The sequence below is a fragment of the Brienomyrus brachyistius genome, unplaced genomic scaffold (genome assembly GCF_023856365.1).
Source record: "Brienomyrus brachyistius isolate T26 unplaced genomic scaffold, BBRACH_0.4 scaffold46, whole genome shotgun sequence".
Classification (NCBI taxonomy): Eukaryota; Metazoa; Chordata; class Actinopteri; order Osteoglossiformes; family Mormyridae; genus Brienomyrus; species Brienomyrus brachyistius.
The window spans coordinates 703,312-728,561 of record NW_026042321.1 but is presented as its reverse complement, the minus strand read 5'-3'; the positions used below and the strand labels follow the sequence as shown (position 1 = coordinate 728,561).

Here is a 25,250-nt window from a genome sequence, read left to right as displayed (position 1 = left end):
TAATTTTCATGTTAGCCTGATAAAGTCAGCAAAAACATCATCTCCTTTTGGAATGATATGTGGATTGAATGTGTGGAATAGATGACATTTGCCTGTTAGGTTGTCAGTTTATTCATAAAGGCAACATCTAGCAAGATTTTTTTATAATTAGACTAGGGCTGCATTTAATCATCATCATCATCATCTTCATCGTGATTATCCATGACATTTTCTCTGAAAAGTTTTTGATTTTTTTATGTTATTAGAAATTAATTTTCTTGTTTGTATGTAAAAAAAGAAATCCTAAGTACTATATAACTACAGTTTCATTTGTTGCGGTTAGCTATCCAGTTACTATTAAGCAGGTCTGGCTGTTTGGATGCCTAAATGTTTGGAGTAATTTAGTTGTCAGTGAAGTGTGAGTGACTCCAAAAATACAATGAGTGCTTATTTTCAATGTATTCAGATTATTATTTTTTTCAAAATTCTTTGAAAATTTTAATAGATTTTCAGAAAATGTTTATCTTACAAATGCAGATCCATACCAGCAACAAATGTCCCTAAAACAGAAAACATCCTTATTCGTTTTGAGACTTTGATAACACTGATAACATCCTGCTATTATATCTCAGTTTACCTTGGACACATTATCTGCCACTGTGACTCCCCATTTATCATGCCAGTTTCCTTCAGGAAGCCAGTGTCCTGTGTCGCCTCAAAGCTGATGGACAAGATGCAGTCAGGTGATGAATTCCATTGGCTGAGGCAGTGGCCTGAGATAATCAAGTTATCTTGCCGTTGCTGGCCTTTCGTTTCTCATTGAAAGTAGTCTCCCTTCCTACTAGTGGTTTGCACCCAGCATCCAGTGTATAAAGTATGTTTTAATCTGGCAGGCCCATGGTGAATGAATTGTTTCTAGACAGGAAAAAAGTTTGCGTTGCAAGAAAAAAGTACAGTGCGCTAACCTATATGTCTATTTTTCAAGATGGCATCCTTAGCAGGAACAAATTCAATGTGTGCTGCATGGTAAATTGGCTCTGGTCCTATGATGATGAAAAATAACCAAAGAAACAGGCTCCCTGTCATGGTTCAATATGCCAAAGCATTGATTTACACTTTCTTAGTAAAATGCAGAAATACATCACCAAACATACACATTTCAATGGCAATCTGCAAAGAACAGAAGATCAAATGTAAACTCAACATGCAAACTGTGTGTCTACTGCAACAGAAATTGTTGGTTTAAGTTGACTTTTCTGAGTCATTGCCCGTAACATGCTACTCGTACATTTAAAGACCCACAGAAAAAGTGTGGTTTAACAAGTTAACTTTAATGTAAATGGATTACAGACATGGAAGATGATGATAAGGAGATATTTCATCATTGGCACATCTTGTCCAAGAGTCCAGAAGACCATGACTGTAACCATCATCTCCAGACCCATCAGGTACCAGAGACTTTGCCAAACAATTTGTTGCCTCATAGCTAATTTAGACGCTATCTATAGATCACCACCTACAAAATGGCACTGTTGTAAATGATTGACTACCTCAACGTTAAAATATGTATGACAACACATTCAGTGAATAGTCATGTAAATGAAAGCATTCCCGTGTCCACAACAATATCTATGAAATATGTTACAAATAAAACTGAAGATCCATCCATCCATTCATCTGGATAGGGTTGTGGGAAATAATATCCATCATACATTAGACATTTTGAGCATTAATGCATTATCCTAAAAAAAATGTGAAAGATAACAATTTGTAGCAATGCTGTCTTATTTAAAAAAGGCATATAAGTTCTGAAGTTCAGAATTGATATACAGTATGCACCTTCCTACACCAAAATATTGTATACTTCTTAGTTCTTAAACACTTCTTAGTTTTTTCTAAGGTATCTTGCCTAAATGGCAAACCCAAACAAACCCCCAAAAGCTTACACAAACAAAGCTACCTCCTCCCCTCCTCCCACCATTTTGACTTTTAAAAGATTCAAGGTCACACAACAGTGCGGGCTCTTGGAAACGTGCTTCTTACTCAGCGATTCGGCACTGTGGTGGCACCACCCCCCCTGCGAGAAGCCGTGGAGAGGCGGACCTATAGACAAGCTTGATCTTAGCGAGAAAAAAATGTAGAAAAGCCTGAGAAAATCACTTCTCTGCGCCTGTCATTGCCAATCACCATCAGTCACGCAGAGGAGGGGCCAACAAGCAACACAAATTCACTGGGGGCTCGCTGTACCCCTGGCCTTCCACAAAAGGTCTGCCAGTCTTCATGTGTCACATATCTGAGATTTTCGATAGTAATTACCAGCAGCACTGGGTTCTGTGGTGATCCTGAAGGGTAAAAAATGTGCATTATGAACCATTGTAGATTTTTATAGATACTGAGCTGGGGCCAGGGAATAGGGCCAACTGCAAACGAACCAAAAATGAAGGGCACTAAATACACAGAAAGCAGAGGACAAGGCCCAAATGTTTATTCTTAAAATCATTTTAAAACCAAACTATACATACACGGTATAAACATTAGTAGGCGCTTCTCAGAAACATATTGATTCCAAATAGTCAGAGACCCAGCCAAGAGGACTAGGAGTCAGATAAACATTGAGGCAAATAAGGATGCTAAACTTTTGTTTGCCAAGTCTTCCCACAGATTTATCAAACCACCAACATGCTAACTGATTATAGCCTAAAGGGCCTGCTGAAAAGGTGTGGACCGCAGTGTTTTTGCTTGGTATTGTTACTAATGTTTAATGTTATGTAATATTTATAGATATCCCTCTCCTGAGTTGCATGTATATACACTTCTGTGCAAAAGTCTTAGGCAGTCAAAGGAAATTTGTTTACACTGCCCTCCACAATTATTGGCACCCCTTGTAAAGATTTGTAAAAAGGGTTAGAAAAAATGAGAAAAATACAACCTTCCATTGAAATATATTTATTCATAGAAAAACAAATGCTTCATCAAGAAATAATTATTATTAATAATAGTTATTAACAAAAACACGTGTGCCACGATTATTGGCACCGCTGGAAATCATAGTGAACACAAAATAACTGAAGCATGTTTCCCCTGTAAATTGTACATCTTTGAGTTGATTGGAGTGAACAGGAATCTTCAAGCTGCAATCTATGACTTCCTGATTACCTAGGATACAAACACGAGGTGACACAAAGGCCAGATTCCCTTAGACATCCATCCACATTGGAAAGATAAGAGAACATAAATGAGGGAGGGGTTTATTGAGTGGGTATTACAAAATAGCTACTCACCTGAAAATGCCCATTTCTGCAAATAATTAAAAAACTGGAACAGTCTTGCACTCTTATGCAAAACAGATGAGTTTTTGGTGAGTTTAAAGAATGATATTTACAGAAACTAAGAAAAACACAAACGTGAAAAGTCTAAAGCATAAAAGCATAGATGACTGAAAGACCCAGTGGACAACAGACAAATAATAAGTTATAAGGTTTTGTTTCCTTTCAAACTGTATTTCTGATGACGGGGGCTATGGGGTGAGACTGATTCCTATAGTATTCTCAAAACTGAAACTTTAATCAATTGATATGCAGTGCTGATTGCATATTTGGGGAAAATCCTACAGTAGTTTACAGAATGTCTTATATACTGTCAGCCTGGATTGAAAGATTGAAATAAAGGTTTTTTTTTGCTGTAGGAAAAATGATGTTAGTAATAAAAGTGACAAAGGAGGAGAGGATATTTCCTGTCAGCTATGGGATCCATTATTAAACTCACTGCATCCATCCTTTTAACAGCCACCTGTCATGGATCGCGCTGGAGAATCCCCATTGCCATCTCAGCCACACCCCCCTGGGGATTTTGACCAATAGGGCTTCCCCGAGGCTTCGTGCCCTATTGTCCAGTTTTTCTAGTTTTGCCGGTTGCTCCGGTTTTGGACACTCCTCTCACAGCTGCTGCTAGTTTCTCCTTGTTTTTATGCGCTTTATCTGGCAACCCAGTTTTCTGATCTGTGCAAGATCTTCATGGTGTGCCCCGAGTTCGAGTGTTTTTTCCTGTGTCTGATTGTTGGTGCTCTGACGTCTGCTACGCTTCCTAGATCCTGAGTTTCTGCCTGTTCCCCTCTGTACCGTTGCCTAATGCTCGACCCCTGCCTGGAACCCTGACCTCACTCTACGCATCTGCCCTCCTGTTACCGACGCCGATTGCCTGACCCCACTTGGAAGACCAACTACGGATTTTGGTTCAGCGCCCTGGTTACCTTCGCCGTCTTCAGTTTTGGAACCCTGCAACCACAATTCCTGGAACTCCAGTGTGGAACTGGAGATCCACCTACATCTTGTTGTTAATACTTAATAAATGGGAATTCCTGAAGCTGATCCGCATCAGTGTCTGTCTTCTTGTCTTCACAACACCACCTCTTTCTATTTAGCTAAATTTCCCGCTAGATAAAACATGACTAGATAACATGTGCTATTTTTCTTTCATTTTTTCTCAAAACAATATTATTGCTTTTTCAGTTACAGTACCACAACCCCTACAAATCTATTATGTGATTTAAAATATATAAGCACATATGTAGATATGTATATATGTTTGTATATATTGCAAATATAGGTATATGATATAAATATTGGAAGGCAAAGTGGCTAGGACTGCTGGGCTATGAGTCCTGTATTGTGTGTGTGTGTGTGTTTGCATGTTCCCCTCTTACATGGGTTTTTACTTTCCTTCCACAATCCAAAGACATGCAGTTAAGCAAATAGGCATCTCTGAATTACCTCTGTGCATGCTGAGTGCAATGGACTGGCATTTTCTGCACTTATGTAATACACTGCTGCCATGCTTCAATTACATACTGTACGCTGCTAACATACTGCCAAACTTTGTCTTGTGTACTTCTATATCATTCCTCTGTTGGCTGTTTTGCACTGGAAATGTTACACTGCACTTTCATTTAATTTGTTTAGTTCCGTTCCTGGCCTATATGGTGATCTACGCCAGTACCGCCGCCAGTGCCCCCCATCCAAGGCAAAGTGAAACTGGCTGGCAAGATGGCACCCCTTACAATCTAGCAGCCTAGGTGATCGCTGGTGTCGCCTTTAGCATTGACCAGCCCTAACTAAAGGGTCGGTTTTTATTGTCTGGCACATATCCAAGGCTGTAGCTTTATTCAATCAGTGCTTTTTTGGGAAATAAAAAGCGCCAGGATGCTAAAGATTAAGCTGTTCAGAAACTTGGCATAATACGTGCATTTAGCTGAGACCTTAGAAAAATCTATACTCTTACAAGGGCCCTAATAGACTTATTTATTTTAGAAGTAGAAGATGAAAATTTGAAAAGAACAACTAAAAAGGTTTCTGTACACTGTGCCAGCACATACAGCAACAAAATACCACTGATTTTGGTTCAAAACATTAAATCAGTATCTTAAAAATTCTGAAACGTTCTGCAGAGGAAACTGCAATTAGTAGTTCAGAAAGGAAAATGTAATACATTATCACTGCAGCGACTCCAAAATGTAAAACTTTTTGAATTTAAATTTTTTTTTAACATGAAAAGATTTGCTCTGGGTGCAGTGTGTAGAACAGCGCAATCATCCAATCAGCCGAATTGCCATGAAAGGGCACCGAAACACACTTCAGAGTGCAGCCCTGTGAAATGGCAGCTAATTTGCTTCACAGTGGAGGAGGGTGAAAGGTTTTGAATGGAGCTTCTAAGTACTGCTTGGAAACCTGAAAAGGGGGAGCGGAATCTTCTCGGGGGCCCTGGAGGTGACCCAGAGAAAGACTAGCTAAATAAGGGCAAAGTGAATGTTTCAGTTTGACTGGAGATGCTGCCGCGCTGCGTGCACGTGACCTGCCGCCACAGCAGGAATATTTCCATGGGGCTTTTTATGGACCTTAACGCTCCACGCCACAAGCTGCACCATTTGGAGAAGTTCGACTGACATTCCTAACTCAGCCTGGATATTTCCGAGTGAGCTGGTACAGAGTTAGCATTGTATGGAGTGAGCATGCAAGAGTTGGCACACTAAGTCCCACTCTCCCGTCGTCTCCCAGCTGCTGAAACGTGTGCTTATCAGGCCAACCACACTCCAAGGTGGACAAGTGCCAAGAGGCATTTAAAACCCCACTGTGGCCTAGTTTATAACAGGGAATCCATATCACCGAATGGTGGGGGCTATTTTGGTATGGCATTTGTGACCCAAAAAGCTGACTATTTTATTTCCTGTATATAGATGTCCATTAAAATGTTTCATCCAATATTCCAAGCCTTGCATCATTACTAAACCTGGCATATTCCCATTCATGCCTACCAAAGGGTACATCACATAATCAAACCTGCAACTCCTGAGCATCGCCTGTCACACAAGAGACTCTTGACATAAATATCTGAAATTCTGCTAATTTAATTAGTACAAGGATGATATGACCGGTCACTTTGAGAAAAAAAAATCAGTAGGTTCTCTTGTTAATTCCTTTGTTAGGTATTTCATCTGTATATAACTATAATCTGAGGTAGTTGATCATTTAGACTGTGCTTGCAGAATAAAGGACTCATATATTACACAGAATCCCATAATCACATCTGTTCAGAAATAAGTTCCGACAAGCTGCAAGGTCTCACTGACTCTTTATGATGCAATAATCCATAAGTATAATTGAGTCTATATGTCCATCTGGCCTCCATAACCACATCCAAGGCAAGGCTGCAGTGAAGCACAGTGAATGAGTCTGGATGGCACATCAGTCCATGTCATGGGATACACACACTAAAAGCATGCACTGTAACAAAGAGGCACCAATTCCTCAATCAGCGCTAGAGCTAGGAAGCAAACTCTCAACCCTGGTGGTCACAGTGCACACTGAGCCACCCTGCCATCACCAGGGACATGTAAAGGGGGAGGGGGACTATTAAAAATGCCTCTCTTTGAAGGCATTCTTTTTTATCTTATGGATTTAACAAAACGCCAGCCCCCCTGCCGTCACCAATCCCTCTACCCCCCTGTTGGTGCCTTTTACCACCTGCCCCTCAAAAAGTCTCTGTACAGCCCAGCATCAAACCATACTAAAATAATTAGTTAATCTGGCTTCTGTCTGGGTACTCTGTCTTTCAAATTAAAAGTCACAATAGCGTGTGATAATGACTATGAGAATAACTTTGCTAACAGACCTATTTGCTGTAGTTGCTCATGAACTGAATGATGCTCTTACATTAGGCTGCCTGTTCTACTTCTGGTTGTCTCATAATAAGTTTAGCTTCGTGGAAATGAAAACACCTAGAGGATTCATCTCCGGGGGACATTTTTATGTATTGTCAGGGGTCGGTCGGCATTCATCCCTCACAATCGTCGTCTTTCTGTATCTCGCCATAAAGATGTAAATGCTTTGCGTGTGTATGTCCTGTATATATGTGAACAGGAGAAAATGGTTTTATAATGTAGCAGTCCTAAGCTGACAGATAGGCATGCATGTAATCCATTTAGCAGGCTACTAGACAGGGATAAATATAGTATTACTGTTTATGGCTATCTCCATTCTGAAATCTACAGCTGCATTAAAGGCAGACATTCAAGAGAATGAAAGTAAACTAAAATAATTAAACAATAATAACGGAGAAAATGTTAATTTCAAGATTTAGTGTAGCCTGCTGTCCAATTGGCTTATTATCTTAAATAGAAATTTATGCTTTAATTATTAATACAGTTATTGTCAATTGTTCTTATACACAATTTAATTTTTAATCAAATATTAAATTAATTTGTTTTTTTCCACTGAAAAACAGAAGGTGAGCCAAGTGTATGGCCAATGTAGCAGTTTTTTTTTAAAAAAAAAACCCATTTTATTTATTTGAATAACCACATATTCAAAGTTTCCCCTTACAAATGAAACAATAGCTGTTTCTACATGTACTGATGTTTGAAACAGTAAAATAATCATATAAATGTAGCAGATATTACTGTATTAGTAATAAAGCAAAGGTTTAAATGTTTTAACTGCATTAAGGTGCTTTGTATTTTAGTGTAATACCCCTCTGGGCTATTGGAAGAATCAAACAAGTCCCAACAAAGAGGCTGAGCTGAAATGATGGAACTAGTGAAGAGTATAATGGGAATGTTAAGAAGCTGGGTATTCGACAGAGAGTCACATCTCTAATGAAATCATTTAATGCACAACAAAATTCACAAGGCCAGCAGAAAGTTATCATGCCTGGGGTGATATTTAAGAGATAACCCTCACCTAGACACTTGCTAGAATGGAGACATTTTGACATTCTTAATTTTTTTTTGTCTTCATTATTATCGGCTCTCTGTCTGGCCAATGGTAGGTGTAGAAGATAGAAAGGAGAACTTATTATATGATGTGATGAAACATATAAATGCCTCAGGGATCCAAGAACCACATAAAATCTTGGCAAATTTGAATGTTTTTGACTTTAGGCTAGAGTGAGATTAAAGAGTTTTGCCCTCTGCTCAAGGAGAGGGACAGAGTAAAAAAAAACTGTACGATACTGATCTATAATTGAAAAGTAAGTCTGCAAAAGGCAACCCTACAGAAATACTGGCTGTAAGACACAAGTCTTGGGGCACCATAAGAATCAGGATTCAAAATAAAATTTTCAGTCGGACATCAGGTAGAATTGGGTTCCTATCTAGTGTCAGTTCCCCTTCAATTGCTTCAGCAAAATAACTTTTGTTGTATGAAATTTGTGGTAAGGAGTAAAATGTGTGCTGAGGAAATGCACTGAGAGGGTTCTCGTTCTGTTTCATGGTGTCTTTCTACACTTCTGTTGCCTCTAAAGCATGAGAGCAAGGCAGGTATGCCTCAATGAGGGGAATCTGCTTTGCGGCACATGTTTGTTGTAATACTGTCAGAAGGCTGTAAGCCAGGAGTTTGTGCTCACAATTTATCCTTTTTGTAAAAATAAAATAAAATAAAATAAAATGGAGAAGTCTTCTGTCTCTGTAGAGCAGTGGTTCTCAAACTCGGTCCTTGGGACCCACTGCCCTGCTTGTTTTCCAGCTATTCCTGCCCCACACACTGCTGATTGACTGAACACACCTGATCCAGGTAATCAGCAGTGTGTAGAGCAGGAATAGCTGGAAAACAAGCAGGGCAGTGGGGCTTGAGGACCGAGTTTGAGAACCACTGCTGTAGAGGAATGTGAAAATCGTGCTTTGAAGATGGCTATATTGCCATAGCCTGTTCTGCAACAGCAAAGAACAAAGTACAAAGGGTTTGACTCATAAATTTGTTCCTGAAAAACTTGTGAAAAACAATATTCCAGTGTCAGTTTTATAGATTCTGTACCCTCGCCCCAAAAATAAAATAATAATAATTAGCATCTGACAAAAATCTCATCTACTTCTAAGAAATTATGGGCTTGTCAAGGTAAAAATCATATCTCACATGCATATAGTAAATTAGATCTGAAAAATATTGTATATAAGAATATATATAAGAACATAATGTGTGTTTGTGTCTCGTATTTTGTTTGGTTACTTATGGTTAAGGTTAGGGCTGGGTAGGGGTTTAAGTAAGTCGTCATGTTGGGATTAGAGTTTTCCCTATAAAAATTAACGGCGAGTCCCCACAAAGATATAATTACAAACCTGTGTGTATGTGTGTGTGTGTGGGTGTGTATAAATACATCCACAGCATTTCATATATGTATATGACATATGTTCTTGTAATTATTGCAGCTGCTGGAAATGACATGTCATGTCTTACTTTTATTGTCCGAGCTGATTAAAGGTTCAACCTGAGGGACATGCACCATGCTGGCAGGTCTGTCCAGAGAGCGATGAAAAGATAAAATTTCATGGGGCTGCTGTTACACAGATAATGCAAAGATGCGGTAATGAGAGCACATTAAAATCAAAAATGATAAAAACTAAACAAAAAGGCTATTAATACTGAAACCAGCCCAGTTGTTTGCATTATTTCTTTGTGAATCCATCATGAGTCATGCATGCTAAATTTCACTTGTCAAACCACCAAAAACCACAGAATGCGCAAAGTGCGGAAAATTTGCTGGTTTCTGAAGACACTTCATAGTCTATTAAATCACACTGCCGTTCCTCCAGAAGGAGAGCCAGACCTGGAAAACTGACATGGAAGCCTGTGGATATCTCAGTGGCTGAGATAGGAGAATGGGCATTAGTGAGAATCAGGACACTGCTGTAGCAAAATGTGTGCCTGGCTAATAAGGATGCAGTTATTAGAGAATGAATAAATCTCCTCAGCAATTCTCTCAAAATGTGCCACAGATGTCAGATGAGACCAGACACAAGGAACAAATGAAAAAGCTGGCCTAGAAGTAATAGAAATATAATTTTATGCAATGTAAAAGTGGGGAAGATTTTCTAATGAGTACATTTTATAAGAATTGTGTTATTCTGCATAGATTCATTTCCAGCATGTATCTACGAGAACCTAATTTTCTTTAAGCATTTTCATGCCAGAAGTTTGTATGTTTAAAAAACTAATATTTTAGTCTAAACATTGCAATGTTTTCTGCAAAAGCAGCATGCAGCATTGCTTGGGCAATGGTATCCCATCATTCAAAGTGGAGTGCAAATTCAATATTAGAACACCGATTTTAAGAACAGACAAAAATATGAACTGTAAGAACTTTAATAGTACAAGTAAATATAGCTTCCAGTTAGGTTAGAGGCCCAGTTATGGTACTGTTTTGCAGGATCTGGGGTAAGAACTGAAATATGCTCTGTGTAGCGATCGCAAAGCTACCTGAGCGACCCAGAGCTAATCTGAGAAGCAGAAACCACAAAACCTGTTGCCAGTTAGCATGTGAAGCTTATAAGACTTCCTCAAGAAGACTTCGATTAGTGATTCAAGCAATATGCCTTCAGTGCTCATAGTGGGTGGGATTACTGTGCACTGTCATTCGCATATTGATGTATTCCAATTTCCATGGGGTTAATCAAGACGTTGACTGACAGCACACCTTAATCCTACCTAGGGTTTGAAGCCTCAGTTTTCTCATTACCTCTAATTACTAGGAAATGCGCTTCCACCAAATACTGAGTTTGGCATTCTGAATACTAATGAGACAAATACACACATTTCTCTCACTATATTTTACTTTCTGACATAATGAAATCTTTTGTCACTCTTAGGAGCCTACAGTTTGAGAATTCAGGAAATTTCAGTATATTCACTATATCATTATATATTATACTACATTGTGGGGATCAAATGTACACCACAATGTGATTAAAAAACCTGTTTCTTGATGTTTTAGGGACTATTTTTTTGAGGTCCGCACAAAGATCTGTGAATGCAATAAAAAAAAAACTAAAAAAAAAAGAAAAAATCTAAAAATACCAAAAGTCTTGTACTGTATTTAGTTAAGTTACTTAACTGGGTAGGGGTTAAGGTCGTCATATTGGGATTAAAGTTTTCCATCTAGAAATGAATGGAGAATCCCCACAAAAATATAATTACAAACCTATGTGTGTGTGTGTGTGTGTGTGTGTGTGTGTTTTAAATTTTACAAATGAGTGCATTTGCAAAGTGAATCATATCCATTTTGTCAAATTAAAAAACAATGGATTTTTTATGCAAATTAGCAAATTAACTGAAAGGGTCAACTTCACATAATTATTAAAACTATCAAAATGAAAAACATCCAACATAGATACTAAAATTTTCTTTGAACTATGTATTCACTATAATTATAACATTTCCCCTAAATATTTTATCCATTTTTTTTTTTTTTTTTTTTTACAAAATACCACATATTCCGATGCTGCAATAATATATTTTTAAATCTTTTGCACAGAACATAATCAGGGTATTGAACACATATGTGAACATGGAGCAGTGAACACACCTCATAAAATTTTACTTCAATCTTAAAATATCTGATATAGTTTGCCTCATATTCAGTATTGTTTTTTCCGGTTGTAATATGTTTTAATAAAAGCAGTCCAAGCGGTTTTTAATCACAGACTGTTGATGTCCAGTACTGAGACACTGATGTACACCAATACTTTTTGCGATTCAAACCCTTTCATTATTTGTGTTATTGTTATTAATTGCCATGAAAACAGCCTATTTCAGCTCTAATGAGACATTGGTTCAGCAGTTGATAATGATGACTCTTGCACATCCCTTGTGTTTCCAGATTTCTTTACTGGCAAATTTTTATTAATTTTTGAATGTAGGCATGTACACTTCACATTAACTTACAGTGAGGTGCCCCGAGTGTAAATTCATAGCACAATAACTGTTATAATAACTCTAAAACAGCAAGAGACAGTGACAGTGTGCAACATTCATACCTTCTGCACACAATATAATAACAAATGTAATTTTTTGGGACTGCATGGGCTCTTGATCATTATCTTTTAGAACCAAAAACAGGGGAGGTTGTGATGTAAAACGCATCTTTAATGGGCGCTGATTGGCTTCGAAGGAATGATGCATTTTGTAATTAATTGGAGTTGGTGTACAACGCATTTTGCAAATAAAGAGTACAGTCAAACCTCGGATTGCGAATAACCTGGTTTGCAAGTGTTTTGCAAGACGAGCAAAAAATGTTAATAAATTTTAACTTGATAAACGAGTGACGTCTTGCAATACGAGTATTATGTACACTTTTTGTCTGCCAAGCGTCACATGATCACAACTGAACCAATGGTTCTTCTCTCCCTTTTTCTTTCTCTCTCGCTGTGGGATTGTGGGTAATTGTCTCCCATGCTCGGTCTCAGTCAGCGTCCTTCACTCGTAACTCGTAGTTAAAATTTAGTAGAAAAGCACTTTCCGAATAAGGGTGTAGCAGTGCAAGCGATGAATCTGTTTAACGACAATGCAATGTCCACATTCGACCAAAATCGAAAAGGAGGCAAAAGCAGCCATTGGAAAGTCACACAAAAAGAAAAAGATTCCAGTGAGCCAAGAGATAGCAGTGATTCTGTTAGTTATAGTGAAAGTCGTTCTACAAAATAACCCTCCTCCTCTCCTCTCTCTTGTCTCCCTCACATCATCCACAATTCATTTCAAAGGTAAAGTGTAGGTTAATTTTTTTATGTATTTTTACTTTATATTTTGTATTAGTCATTTTTATATGAATATTTTTGGGTTGTGGAATGAATCATTTGAGTTTCCATTATTTCTAATGTGAAAATTCGCTTTGATGTACAAGTGCTTTGGATTACGAGCACGTTAGCAGAACAAATTATGCTCACAATCTGCACTTGCAGTGTGTTTAGTAGAGGATATAGGGAGATTTCAGAATTTTCTGATGCTGGATGCCCAGCTACTTCATGGGTATATTTTAACTGAGATTAGTAAAATGGAGTGTGATGCATTTTGGAAATAAACTCTTCAAATACAGGTGTATTAATTTGTAGTTTGACATAATGTGGCTCACAGAAATAATAGAAATGCTTTTGAAATTCAAAAACGTTTTGCAAAATTACTCAAGGACCTACTGACAATTAAAAACAAAATAAAAATCACTGGTTAAAATGGCCTCTTCATGGAAGAATCCGTATTGACATGTTAGTGGAATTCATAGTGATGGCTAGTGGAGAGGGACAGTCTTTGAATACCTATGACACTAGATAAAAAATAAAAAATGTGTCATGCCCTGCTTGTCAGATTCTCCTGTGCACCATGCTCCCTCGCTACCTCATGTTGAATCCCCGTGTTGCCAGCTGTTTCTCTGTGTATGTAAGTCCGCATTCTAGTATGTTTCCCCAGTCCTGTCATTGACGTTACAGTCTGCTTTTTCTTTGTGTTCAATGTTACTTCCCTAATAAATCCCTCGTTCCCCAAATCCTGCGACTCCTGCTCATGTTTCCCCGTTCCGTGCCTCCTTGAAGTGTGACAAATGCTTTTAACTGGCAGTGAAAAGGATTCATTTTTCTAAGAAAATAAAGAAATTCATCTTTTTTCCAGATTTTTCTTCTTTAGAAAATAATATACCAAGGATTCATGGAGTTTACTTGACAAGGACAGAGAGTTCCAGCAGCAGAGTACGATGTTCTTTTTGGCACACAATCTGGCAACCTTCCGGATACAAATTCACAAATGCGACTGGTTGTCACTATGAAACCATCAGTGAAGAATAGGAAGAACGGAGCTTCTGATTCACAAAAGAGTAAATTAGACTGTAGATGAAAAGGCAACAAAAGAACAGAGTTTCTGCTTCAATGGGTGTCACTGAGCCAGATTTACAGAGTTAGAGGCTTCACATTTTAAATTGCATATAGCAATCAGCTGTTCAATCACTACACTTTAAATCAATTTTGTTCTCAATCCTTAGTTTTTTTTGTGGAAAAAGAACACAACACAATGATATATTTTCAATTTGTACCTTGGGGAGAGATATTGTAAGTGAAGAACACTGATATATGAATATCACAGTACAGTATGCTCTCAGAAGGAAAGTCAAAGATCTAATGGATACCTGCCATGGAAGCCAACTTCTTATCATTGGAGCATTGGAGACAAGGGGTGATCCGTGTTGTGTTTTCAGCTTTACTTTCTGTCAGACCCTGAAAATCTCTCTTTTGAATAACAGAATGAAACTTCAATAATAATCATTAGAGTGTTGTGAGGAAGACAGAATTGTCACAAAATCTTGGTAATGTTCAGATTGACAGCAGCAGCTTAAATAAAGATCAGTTTTATAGGTGATGCTATAGGTGTCACGCCCCGCTGGCAGACCGGCAATGGGAAGCAGCTGCCCCCGACCAATACCCAGTAACCACGTTGGACAAAAGCATGACCATAACCGCTGCCCGGCGTGAGGTAATGTTGATGTATAGAGACATACTGAGACAACGTTTAATTTCCCTGTCTCCCATCTAGCTCCGTTCTGCTCTGCTTGCCCAGCCCGACTCTCCCTGCATCTTGTCTCAACCTCCCTTGTCTACTGCCCTTCCTCCCCTCGCTCTTCCTCCTTGTGAGTTCCCCGTGTGCTCTGTCTGTATGTTCAGACGGATTCCCCGGTGATCGACCCTCTCGCCAGCAACCCTGACCACGAACCCAGGATCCTGACTCTTACCTGCCGCTTGTTCCTGATCCCCTGGCTTTCGACCCTGCCTGCACGACCACATCTCTGTCCGCTCCCTAGATCTGTTACCTCTGACGAGCTCAATAAAGACTCAGTGATCAATCCCACAGCGGGTCCGAGCATATTTGTGACAATAGGGGAATTTGGAAAATGATTTAAATAGGAAATGACCTGTTGAGATTTAGGCTTGAATTTCTCACACACAGCTCTGCATTATGGCATTTATTAGGGAGTTTCAGTGACTTGTTTCCTGGTCCAGTCAGGCCTTCCCCCGCACTGCCATGCCCCCAGAAGTCTGAAGCCATTTCTGTGCAGAAACAAGGGGCACTCAGTCAATTCAGGGTCCCCTAAGCCTACAGTACATTCTTACATTATTTATCACCTTCCTGAGCTGATACTTTGATTCATACCCCAAAGAATTATTTTTCTGAATTTTAGCATAAGATGTGTGGAAATATTGAGTTCTTCTGTTGTCCCATTCATTTTTTTACATTTACTATTATAGTAATATCTATTGTTATTTGCATGTACATAGCTGTCATCTGATTGCAGTGTGATAGCCTTCAGATAACCATCTTTATTTTTTTGTCATTAATTATTTACAAAATCCAGCATTCAATAATCAACTATATAAATGAATAATGGTAACAGCACTGACAGCGTATTTATATTTAAATAGCTCACTTTCAATTAATCAAAATCTTTATTGACTGTTTAATCACATACCAACAGATTTGACATTCTTCAAATGCGGGGCAGTGTTTGCAGTAAGAAACACCTAGAGTGAGTAAATATACTGACTGTGGACATATTCATGCGCTGCATAAAAAGATTGTGCTTTGGCCACATTCAGTTAAGTGTTTTACATGCAAAATGACTATTATCTGACCAAACAAAAAGGGGTTAGAAAAGCTGTTTTACTGTAAAACTTTCTTTGCTACCTATTTTTATATGGACAAATCATTTGCTAGCAGTCCATGAAGCCTAACCCTTCGGCACATCTTAACGGAATGTAATTACAATGAGCCATGGGTAATTGACAAGCAACCTGGTCGGCACGGTAACGAGAGTAAGCCTGTCGTTTGTTATCTTCAGGAGGAGCTGGAATCAGGTGGGACGGTGCCGCTCACAAACCCTGAATGCCAATGAGCTGGCAGAGGCTCCGAAGTTTTATCGACTGTGGGGAGAGGTAAACTTCTCAGAATCCTGGAGCCATCACAACATTCATCACACTGTCAGCTATGTGGGTGTTGTTGCCCGTTTGTCAAGTGTTTGAGCTTGAAATGTTCTAAAGATTACACTCTGAATCAATGATGACTATATTGCGAAATATCCGCATGGAGCATGATTCGATCAGTTATAAATCTTGACAGTTATAGATTTCCCCTTTTCTTCAAAAAAGCAACTTACTTAAATGAGCTGAATTTCCAAGTCATCCAACTGTTGTTCCCATTGTCCTTCAGGCCACACTGAACTAAGGCAACCAGGAGAGACATCAAAGTTAAAAATACTGAATATTTAATAGGTGAGGAAGAGACTAAATTGATTTCTGATTCAACGATCTGAGAAGGTTGGAAATAGCTGTCTATTCAAAATTTTGTCTGCCAGGGAAAGTTAATCACTGTTTCCACCAATAAGGAATTTCTGCAGAATCCCTTCCAGGATCCAGGACTCAGGACCATCTCCTTCAAAGTCAAGCTGCACTCCCAAGAGAACATCTCCCCAAATAATAACCCTCAGTGCCAACGTCTCAAAACACCCTAGTCAACACCATGCATAGCTACCTAGCCTACTTTCTCGATGAATATTACAGTATGAAACCCACTGAAGCAGCACAGCTAAACAGATGATCAGATCACTCGCTCCAAGTGAGTCATAAGATGGGAAATAAAACCAAAAGTCATACTCCAGGGAATTTAAAAGCATATCAGACACTCAGCTAATAAGTGGAGGAAAAGAAACTAAACTTCGCACTATGATGAGAGTCTCAAGAGTTTAAGAATTTGTTTTGCAGCACTTCACAGGTATACACAATCAGGAACCTGAATTGTCCACTTAGTATTCTGGTGATGGAGATCAGTGGCAAGAATCTGTGGTGTGACATGAGCCCAGAATAACTTTATTTTCTCTCACTTTTCAAATAGATAAACACATAGGATTCTGGTATCACAGAATTATTTGGGTATAATGATTTAGGTGAAATTTACAGATAATCACTTGTACTAAAAACTAAATAATGGATCTAATGAAGTAAAGAAAAGAGTAGAAAAACTGTGCAAATTAGGGCTGGGTGATATCTAAAAAAATAACATGATAAATTTAAATTTTGGGGATAAAGGACAATATTGAGTCATTGAACACAGACACACACAAGAATACATGCACATACCGAAAGAAAAACAAAAGTTTATACTGTACTTCGAAATGAATTGGATTGCTGATGTGGTCAAGGAAAACAGATGTGCACCCAGTCTTGTTTATACTACAAATGGAGGTGAGCGAATGAAGTCCCTCAAATACCTCTGTTCACATTTACATTTTATTAATTTTATTGACACTTTTATCCAAAGTGGCTTACAGTAGAGAGAATGGTTACAATTTTTATGTGTGCTACCAGGGATTTCCATTTCTATTTGCAGAAGGTTTTTTCTTTTCCTAGAGTTTGGGCAATTTCACATCATAAATTTACATGCACTTGGGTGTCCTTCTGCTCTCTCAGAGATGGACTGCGATAATCTAGGTAGCCATAGATCTCTCCACATTACTTTTCATCACAAGACTCTGTGTCGTCTCTGCTATACATGCATGATAATCACAGGTCAGTGCAGACACAAAAATCTGGTGCCGCACTTATGGGGTTCGGTTGACCGCGCAGTCATGGCTGATGATGAAAACTGTGTCATTTGTCCATTGCGGACCCTTGCAGCTAGTCAATTTCCTTGCACATGAGCAGTTGACATGCACTAACGTGCATGACTTCCACTGAACATAATAATCCAGGTTGCATACCCACCATCCAGCATAAACCCCTGATGACAAAATTTACGTCACCCACCCTACGCATGGACCGAGAGCACACACGGAAATGTAAACTATGAATTGGCCTTAAGGCTACTTGCAACACTGGACCTAGGCAAATATCACCACTCGGGCCCCCTATCTGAGGCAAAGTGAAATTGGCTGGCAAGTCGGTGCCCCCTCAGAATTTGGCACCCTAAGCAAATGTCTCCTATATGATTGATCATTTTTCCTACTTCCGCTACAAAGTCTATAGTCCCTGGATCAACACTGAATTACTTGTTTGATATTGCCAATTACCAACGTGGACATCCAGGAAGGATGGAGTTTGACATGTCTCTTTACTATCTGCTTAAGCTAATGATACTAGATAAGGAAACTTATACCTAGGAAGAATATTCATGCATAAAATTTAAAAGTGATGGGATTATACTTCATCATAGCTACCTTTACCAAAATTGCAATTATGAGTTACCTACTAGGATTACATGTTATTAAAAATAACGAAGAAGCTGAAAAATGACCTGTAGACCAAGATGATGCTCCATTATAGTTATCGGCATTCTCATTGTTCTCCATTTTGGTTTGGCTTTGTTTGCCTAGTCTTACTGCACAAATCAAAGCTCAGGTCCACAGCACTACCCAGTGAGTCATCCATGATAGAACATGCTTGTGCTGGTCTTATGCTGTATACAGAGCTAACCTGAAGTGATAAAAAAACAGAAAATATCAAAAGTGGTATTTTCCAAGAAAGGCCTGTTTGTACAAGAAGCCATTTAAAGTCTGAAGTATAAATTTTGCATGGGTGAGATTTGCTGTATGACATGCCATATCGTGTAATGTTGTCATGGATAATCAGCTGGATGGATGAATGGATGGATGGATGGATGGCTTAATAATAATCAGGACATGTTACTATCTGTGACTCCTGGCCTGATTAATGAAAATCCCACCTCCCTTGTCAGCTGATTTTAAATCAGAACAGTTATTTACTGGATTCCAGACTCCTAAATTCTACATCAATTAAACAAGTGTCATGACTGCCAAATTAGACACATTGTAGTCGGCTGCTTCCATGAATACAACAGGGAGGCCATTTACAATTATAATCCCTCCAAAACGGGCTAGAACATTTCCTTCTGCACTGTAATAATTGGAACATAAACCTCTATTTTTATTATCTGTTCTGGAACAAGATTTGAGATGTCATTATGAATCCATTTTCAGAAATTAAGAGTTAATTGTCGCTAATCTGTACCCAGTATAGCCTTGCCCTGAATTTTCAATGTTGCTAATGTTCCCAGTATACAAGGAATAGACAAATTCTTAACTGGCTAAAGCAACACTATAGTGTCCGTACAATACTGAAGTTAAACTCGGAACCTCTTTTATTTTCCAGTACTTCTCAGGTAGATAAGTCAGAGATACTTCTGAAAATACGTGTAGGTAAATCGGGGAAGATGTCTGTATAACACAAATCTCTGTTGGCTTGTACGGAATTTCATTCCTAGCATGTTTACCTTTTAGTTATGTACCACCTTTGAACATGTTGCTCCATAGACGAAAACACTTGATATTCAGTTCAGTTATCCCATATGATTTATTTTGGAAATGCTTAATTTTTGTAGGTGCAATGAAAATGTTATCTGAACTGGAAATCCATTCCATGTGGCTCTGATATGTATGTATCTATCAATGTCCCAATCCAACTCAAATTTAGAGCAGAATCACCCAGTAAACATGCTACACTTAGAGTATATTACTGTAAGATTTTTCATGTTAAAATCCTATGATCTTAAGTTACCTAGTGCCTTGAATTGTTTTTAAACAATGACTAAATGCAGTGACTAGAGTGGCCAGTGTTATTTGTGTTATTTGCACAGTCTGCTCTCTATATGCACTGTCCTGCACCACTGCTTACTTGTACTATTTGCACTGAGTCATTGTTGTCGTTGTGGTCTGTTATGTTTTTTATTATTATTATTTATCCCCCTAACAACATTTATAGTGTCCAGCAGCTCTTTGCTCTAGCTGTCTGCTGCACTGAAGTATTGTAATTTTGTTTCATACATGTACAATGACAATAAAATGACTTATCAGTCCCAGGTAACCCAGGGTGCAAGGCTGGGTTCCCCCATCACAGGGCACATATACAGGCACACACACACACAGACACAGACACACAAACAAACACACACAGACAGAAACAGGTTTGTAATTATATGTTTGTGGGGACTGTCCATTCATTTCTATGGGGAAAACTCCCATCATGACGACCTTAATCCTTACCCAGTCCTAACCTTACCCATAAGTAACCAAACAAAATATAAGAGATGTTTTTTGCTGCTAAATGGCTGTTTAACATGAATCTTAAGGGGAAGAGCCATACCAAAACAACACCATATTAGTATCTAAACTAGCGAGTTGTATTGGTGGGTTTTTATTATTTGGGGTTCCAAGCCCCCCCCCCCCCCCCCCCACCAAATGTGCAACAATGGCACTAGCCTATCCTCCACACTGTCCACATCCCTGCAAATTTTCACAAAGTCTCCCCCGTTGCTGTTAATTTGAGTAGTGAATCTGAATGTTAAACAAGCGTTTTAACAGATGAAAAAAATCTCCCAATATTAACAAAGGAGAATATGACACTGGACATAGGACACTGGACAATACACTAAAATTGGAGAAATAACAACGGAGAAACAATCTGTGACCAGGGTATGGGATGCAGACATTACAGTAAGACTCAGGAACCCAGTCCTCGGGGACCCCCCAGTCCATGTTCTTGCTCCCTCCTAGTTCCCTGCTAGACAGTTGACATTTTTGCTGCCAGCTGGCAGGGAGCAAAAATGTGGTCTGTCTGCAGGTCTCGAAGGACCAGGTTGAGAAACACGGCTCCAACATGTTGAACTAAGCAGTAATAATAGCATGAAGTCGTAGCAGTTAAGGGGGAAGGATGCTTGGTTAGGACATGGCACAGGGAGAGAAAATGTTTCTGAAAGGGTCTTTCCACCAACATTATTTGTACTAGCGACCAAGTGGAGGAGTCAGAGCTCAGAGACCAACAGTAGCCCACATCCCATTGAGTTTCCAGAAGCGGGCTTTGATTTCAGAGCATAAAGCCTGACTCATTTTGATTTGAGCTGGGTAACAATACCTGTTCCTCTTCATGGCTTTTCATACTGTTCCATACTGCAGAAGGGCTGCTCAGCCAGTAGAGGAAGTGTTGAATAGCTATTTAAGGCCAGAGAGTATGCTTTATAATTCTAAGTAGCTTCTTTTCAGCTAATCTGACCTGTGGTCTATTGTATGCTTTGACAATGTTGTGAATGACAGAGCACTCTGCGTTATCGGGACCTGTGCTCATCCAGCTGTGTCGCTCAGACACGAACATGTTAGCAAGTGAACGTGGCCCCAGAGTCCCGTCTTCTAATTGGATACTCCTGTAACATTCCTGCGTGGTCCGCAGTAGGCAACGCCTGCGCAGGCAGTGCACATCAAGTCTGTGAATGAACTCAACTGCAATTTATTTACAGATGCATGATCGCAATGCTGAAAATCTGTTTCTTCCACTCATGGACTTCCATGGCCGTGTTTATAGTCTACCGTCCATTTCGGGTGCAAGGTTTTATGAATTGACAGGGGAGGATTCGAGGTTGCTTGGAAAATCAGTAACGCAATCAGTGCTGGCTTTGAGCTATAAGTTCTTCTGTCTTCCTGTCTGATGGGGGTTTAGAAGAATCGTCACAGGGCTCTTGCAGACACGGCTCTGAACACCAATTAAAGAAAGCCCGTCTGTTATACCGGCACAACACTATAACCGCTCCATGTTCGATTTTCAGTAGCTCAAGCAGGTTATGATTGTTTCACGTCTTTACTGCACAGTCAGTGTCCATTATCCACATTGCAGTAAAAATACTGCAGTTTGCGGAGATTAATAATCGTGATCCTTTTTCAAATGATTGGAAAAGCTTTCCCATAGAGCTCCTGCTAGTGCCTACCTTGGCAAACAGGTCTGCGGATAAAAGTCAGTCAAACTACAATCCTGTAAAGACCCCAGAGAAAGGTACCAAAACACAAGGGTAAGTTAGTAATTTATCTTCAGATCCAGCACATGGTGCAAAGTATCATTTATACCTTATGGAGAGCCATTAATTTAAGGAAGGTTTTTTTTTTCCTGTGGTTGATGTGAATCTTGATTTGAGTAAAAGTACAGGGCGGTAATAATGAATTTTTTTAATTACATTTTTTATCTACTTATTTCCATAGCATATTTTTACTAAAGTTTTAGTGGACTGGGTATGAATGTAATGAAATATGCACAATGTATAGTTTTATCGTAATTTTTAATTAGTAAAGAAAAGGCAAAGTTGCAGGGAGTCGAGGAGATTTGGTGCCGTAGGTTGTGTTCAGTTCAGCTTCAATCCAAATAAGCAGAGACTGGCGTCAGTCAGTCAAGCAGCATGTGTCTCCTCTGCTCCCTCCCTCTACCAGAAGAGAACCATAAAATAAAAATCAGACCTCTCATTTATTCCAGTGTCGCAGGGTTCTCTCTGCCAAGTCCGCAGGCTTTTCCATGCAAACAATTCTGAAAGAACATAACAGAGCAGAGGTCCTTACCCTGTGAGATTTGGGTTTGAGAGCCAGCAGTGTCAGGGTGGGGGAGTCAAAATATTAAAAATTTAAGGGGCACAATGGTCAGATGGTGCATGGAAGTCTTAAAAATATACATCCACCTTTTTCGATCATCTAGTTAGGGTCAGGGTGCATTGAAGGATGTAGATGGGACAGTACAAATGGGACAAGTGTGTATCCCAGGGAAGTTACACACAAAAAATACGTATAGAATGGGGAACCAGTTTAATCACTAAATGTGTTTCTTTAGACTGCAAAGAAAAACAATGAAACCAACACAGTCACAAAGAGCTGATGTCATATTCGAAATGACAGCCATGAAGAAACAGAAGTTACTGTGCTATCTTGTAACTTTGCAGCAAATGGAAAACAACAGTGAGATGGAGACCGAGAGGAATATATCATAGACTGAAAATTGTGGACTGCTGTTGTGAAATGAGGAACTGTAAGTAACAGATTTTTTTTATTATGTGATGAAAATTGTGACGAAAAGAGGACACTACTATCAAAATAAGCTTGGATTTTTGGATTACGATCCCTACTTAGCAGACCATAGGTCGATGAAGAAATTTGGATTAGAAGTGAGAGCGAATGCAAGGAACTTTCACCGTGATGTGAAAAGCAAGCCAGTAATACACAAAAACCACAAAAGCTACAGAACCGAAACACTGACCATTTTTCTGTGTGTTTCCAGGTAGCCAACAAAACTTCAGATCAATGTAATATCCTGTGTTCCTGTGAAAATGATCTCACCCAGATTTTCACTTTGCCTGCAGTTGCCTTTGTTGCTTAAATAAGTAAAGTAATTTTATGCAGAAAAATCAATAATACCTTTCAAATGATATTCCTTATAGGAATGCATGTGTGAGTGAATGGTGTGTGAGTGTGCCCTGCGATGGGCTGACCCCCCATCCTGGGTTGTTCCCTGTCTCGTGCCCATTGATTCCGGGATAGGCTCTGGACCCCCTGCGACCCAGTAGGATAAACGGTTTGGAAAACGGATGGATGGATGGATGAAATCACCTATTATGCAACAGCTGTCAAAAACTGCTGCATTGTCTCAGTGTACTTCTTCTCAGACATGATGGTTAAATGACTGCATTTATCTCTATGCCAGCTGTGCATGTTACCTTGTTCGTATTGCTCATTGAGATTAATTCATTTCACAAGGTAAAACACTTTCCCTTCTCTATACTCTGAATGAGGGGTTATAAAAGCAATGATTTCTAATTTATAATGATGCCTTTTTCAGGTAGACATCTGTATTTTATGATCAAGGTCAAAGGTCAGAAGTAGTTTGCTGTGATTGACTCAGATGGTGAGCGACAGCCCCAGCATTTAAATGTCTCTTATACATCAGGCTCTGTGTTATGTATTGTTATATAGTGTGTTATATACTGCTTTACATCTACCTGTTTCTTATGGAATTCATCAATTTAAAAGAGTCACTCAGCCAGTAGAGGGCGCAGTGGCGCGTAAGGCCTGGGTATGCCCTGCACGTATTGCCGATTTACCTGAAATACACGATTCGACTGTAGGTGGAACCCAGAATACCCAGAAAAAAAAACCCACACGCTGGAGGAAATGTTCTCACGCATACAGAGCTGAGGCCAGATTATGAGGCAACATTGGTCCCTGCAATTAGAAGTGCAATGGTGGGTAGCCATCCGTCAGTTAGGTTAAAAATACCGTTACTGCACATTGCTTATATAATGTGTGTGGCATAGTCAGACCTACTGTCAGTCAGCCTCCTTCATGAATAAAAAAAATAAAAAATTCAAAATCCCAGCTGCCTCTATTCCCCCGAAATTATCTGTGCAAAAACAGAAAGATATCTCACTGTATGCTCAGGAGCTGGTCGTGTCTGATTAAAATTCATTTATTTTTTTCTCTTAAATCCTAATAGGATTAAAACTAAATATTTCTTAACCAATTAGGTTGTTTTAGAATATAAATATTGTATCTACAACTGTGAATGAGTTTTCAGTGTGTTTCACAGGTTGATTTTTTTAAGGTATTGGCATATTACATAAAAACAACAAAATAATGTTTTATGGATTACTTTTTTATCCTATTTTTCATTGCAAATTGTAAAGTAACATCAGTTACAATCTTCAGTTACATATAGGCAGCAGCTAAATGATTAAATAATATATAAACACATTGTGTGAACCTGGCTGATGAATATTGTATGAATTACAGAGACTTGGATGGTGCAGGGGAGAGAATTGACCAAAAATAAAATGATATGCATTATGTATAAAAATCACCTGTGCCTCCGATCAAGTCAAATTTAAGTTGCATGCATAATGGTAATTTGAAAAAACCTTTTGATGGTATTTTTTATATTTAAATCCATTATTTATTTATTGGCACATTATCTATTCTGTTAGTCTGTCAGCAGACAGTTTGCCATGTCAGTCAGAGGACTTTTCAGAAGTGCTCTAAGAAGAATGACATCATGCTGTCTTGAATCACTGCCTCCCCCCCCCCCCATCCTTAACAGGAGAAGGCAAAGACTGGGATCACTTCATGCCCTGTTAGATCATTGGACTTCCCTGTCCTTCCATACGTGCACG

General features: G+C 39.0%; 1 protein-coding gene across 2 annotated transcripts in view; it reads right to left on the bottom strand.

Moving 5' to 3' along the window:
- Window positions 1-25,250, bottom strand: part of LOC125723173 (BTB/POZ domain-containing protein KCTD8-like) — a 46,062-nt gene that overhangs the window by 16,315 nt on the left and 4,497 nt on the right. The window contains exons 2-3 of one of the 2 annotated variants that reach the window (XM_048999579.1): window positions 22,558-22,624; window positions 14,909-15,325 (exon numbers count right to left, since the gene is read on the bottom strand). The exons of the other annotated variant lie outside the window; for it this stretch is intronic. Of the exons in view, the coding sequence (XP_048855536.1) occupies window positions 15,244-15,325; window positions 22,558-22,624 (149 nt within the window). The 3' untranslated portion in view covers window positions 14,909-15,243. Of the gene's footprint in view, window positions 1-14,908; window positions 15,326-22,557; window positions 22,625-25,250 lie in introns of those variants that run through there. 2 annotated transcript variants of the gene reach the window in all.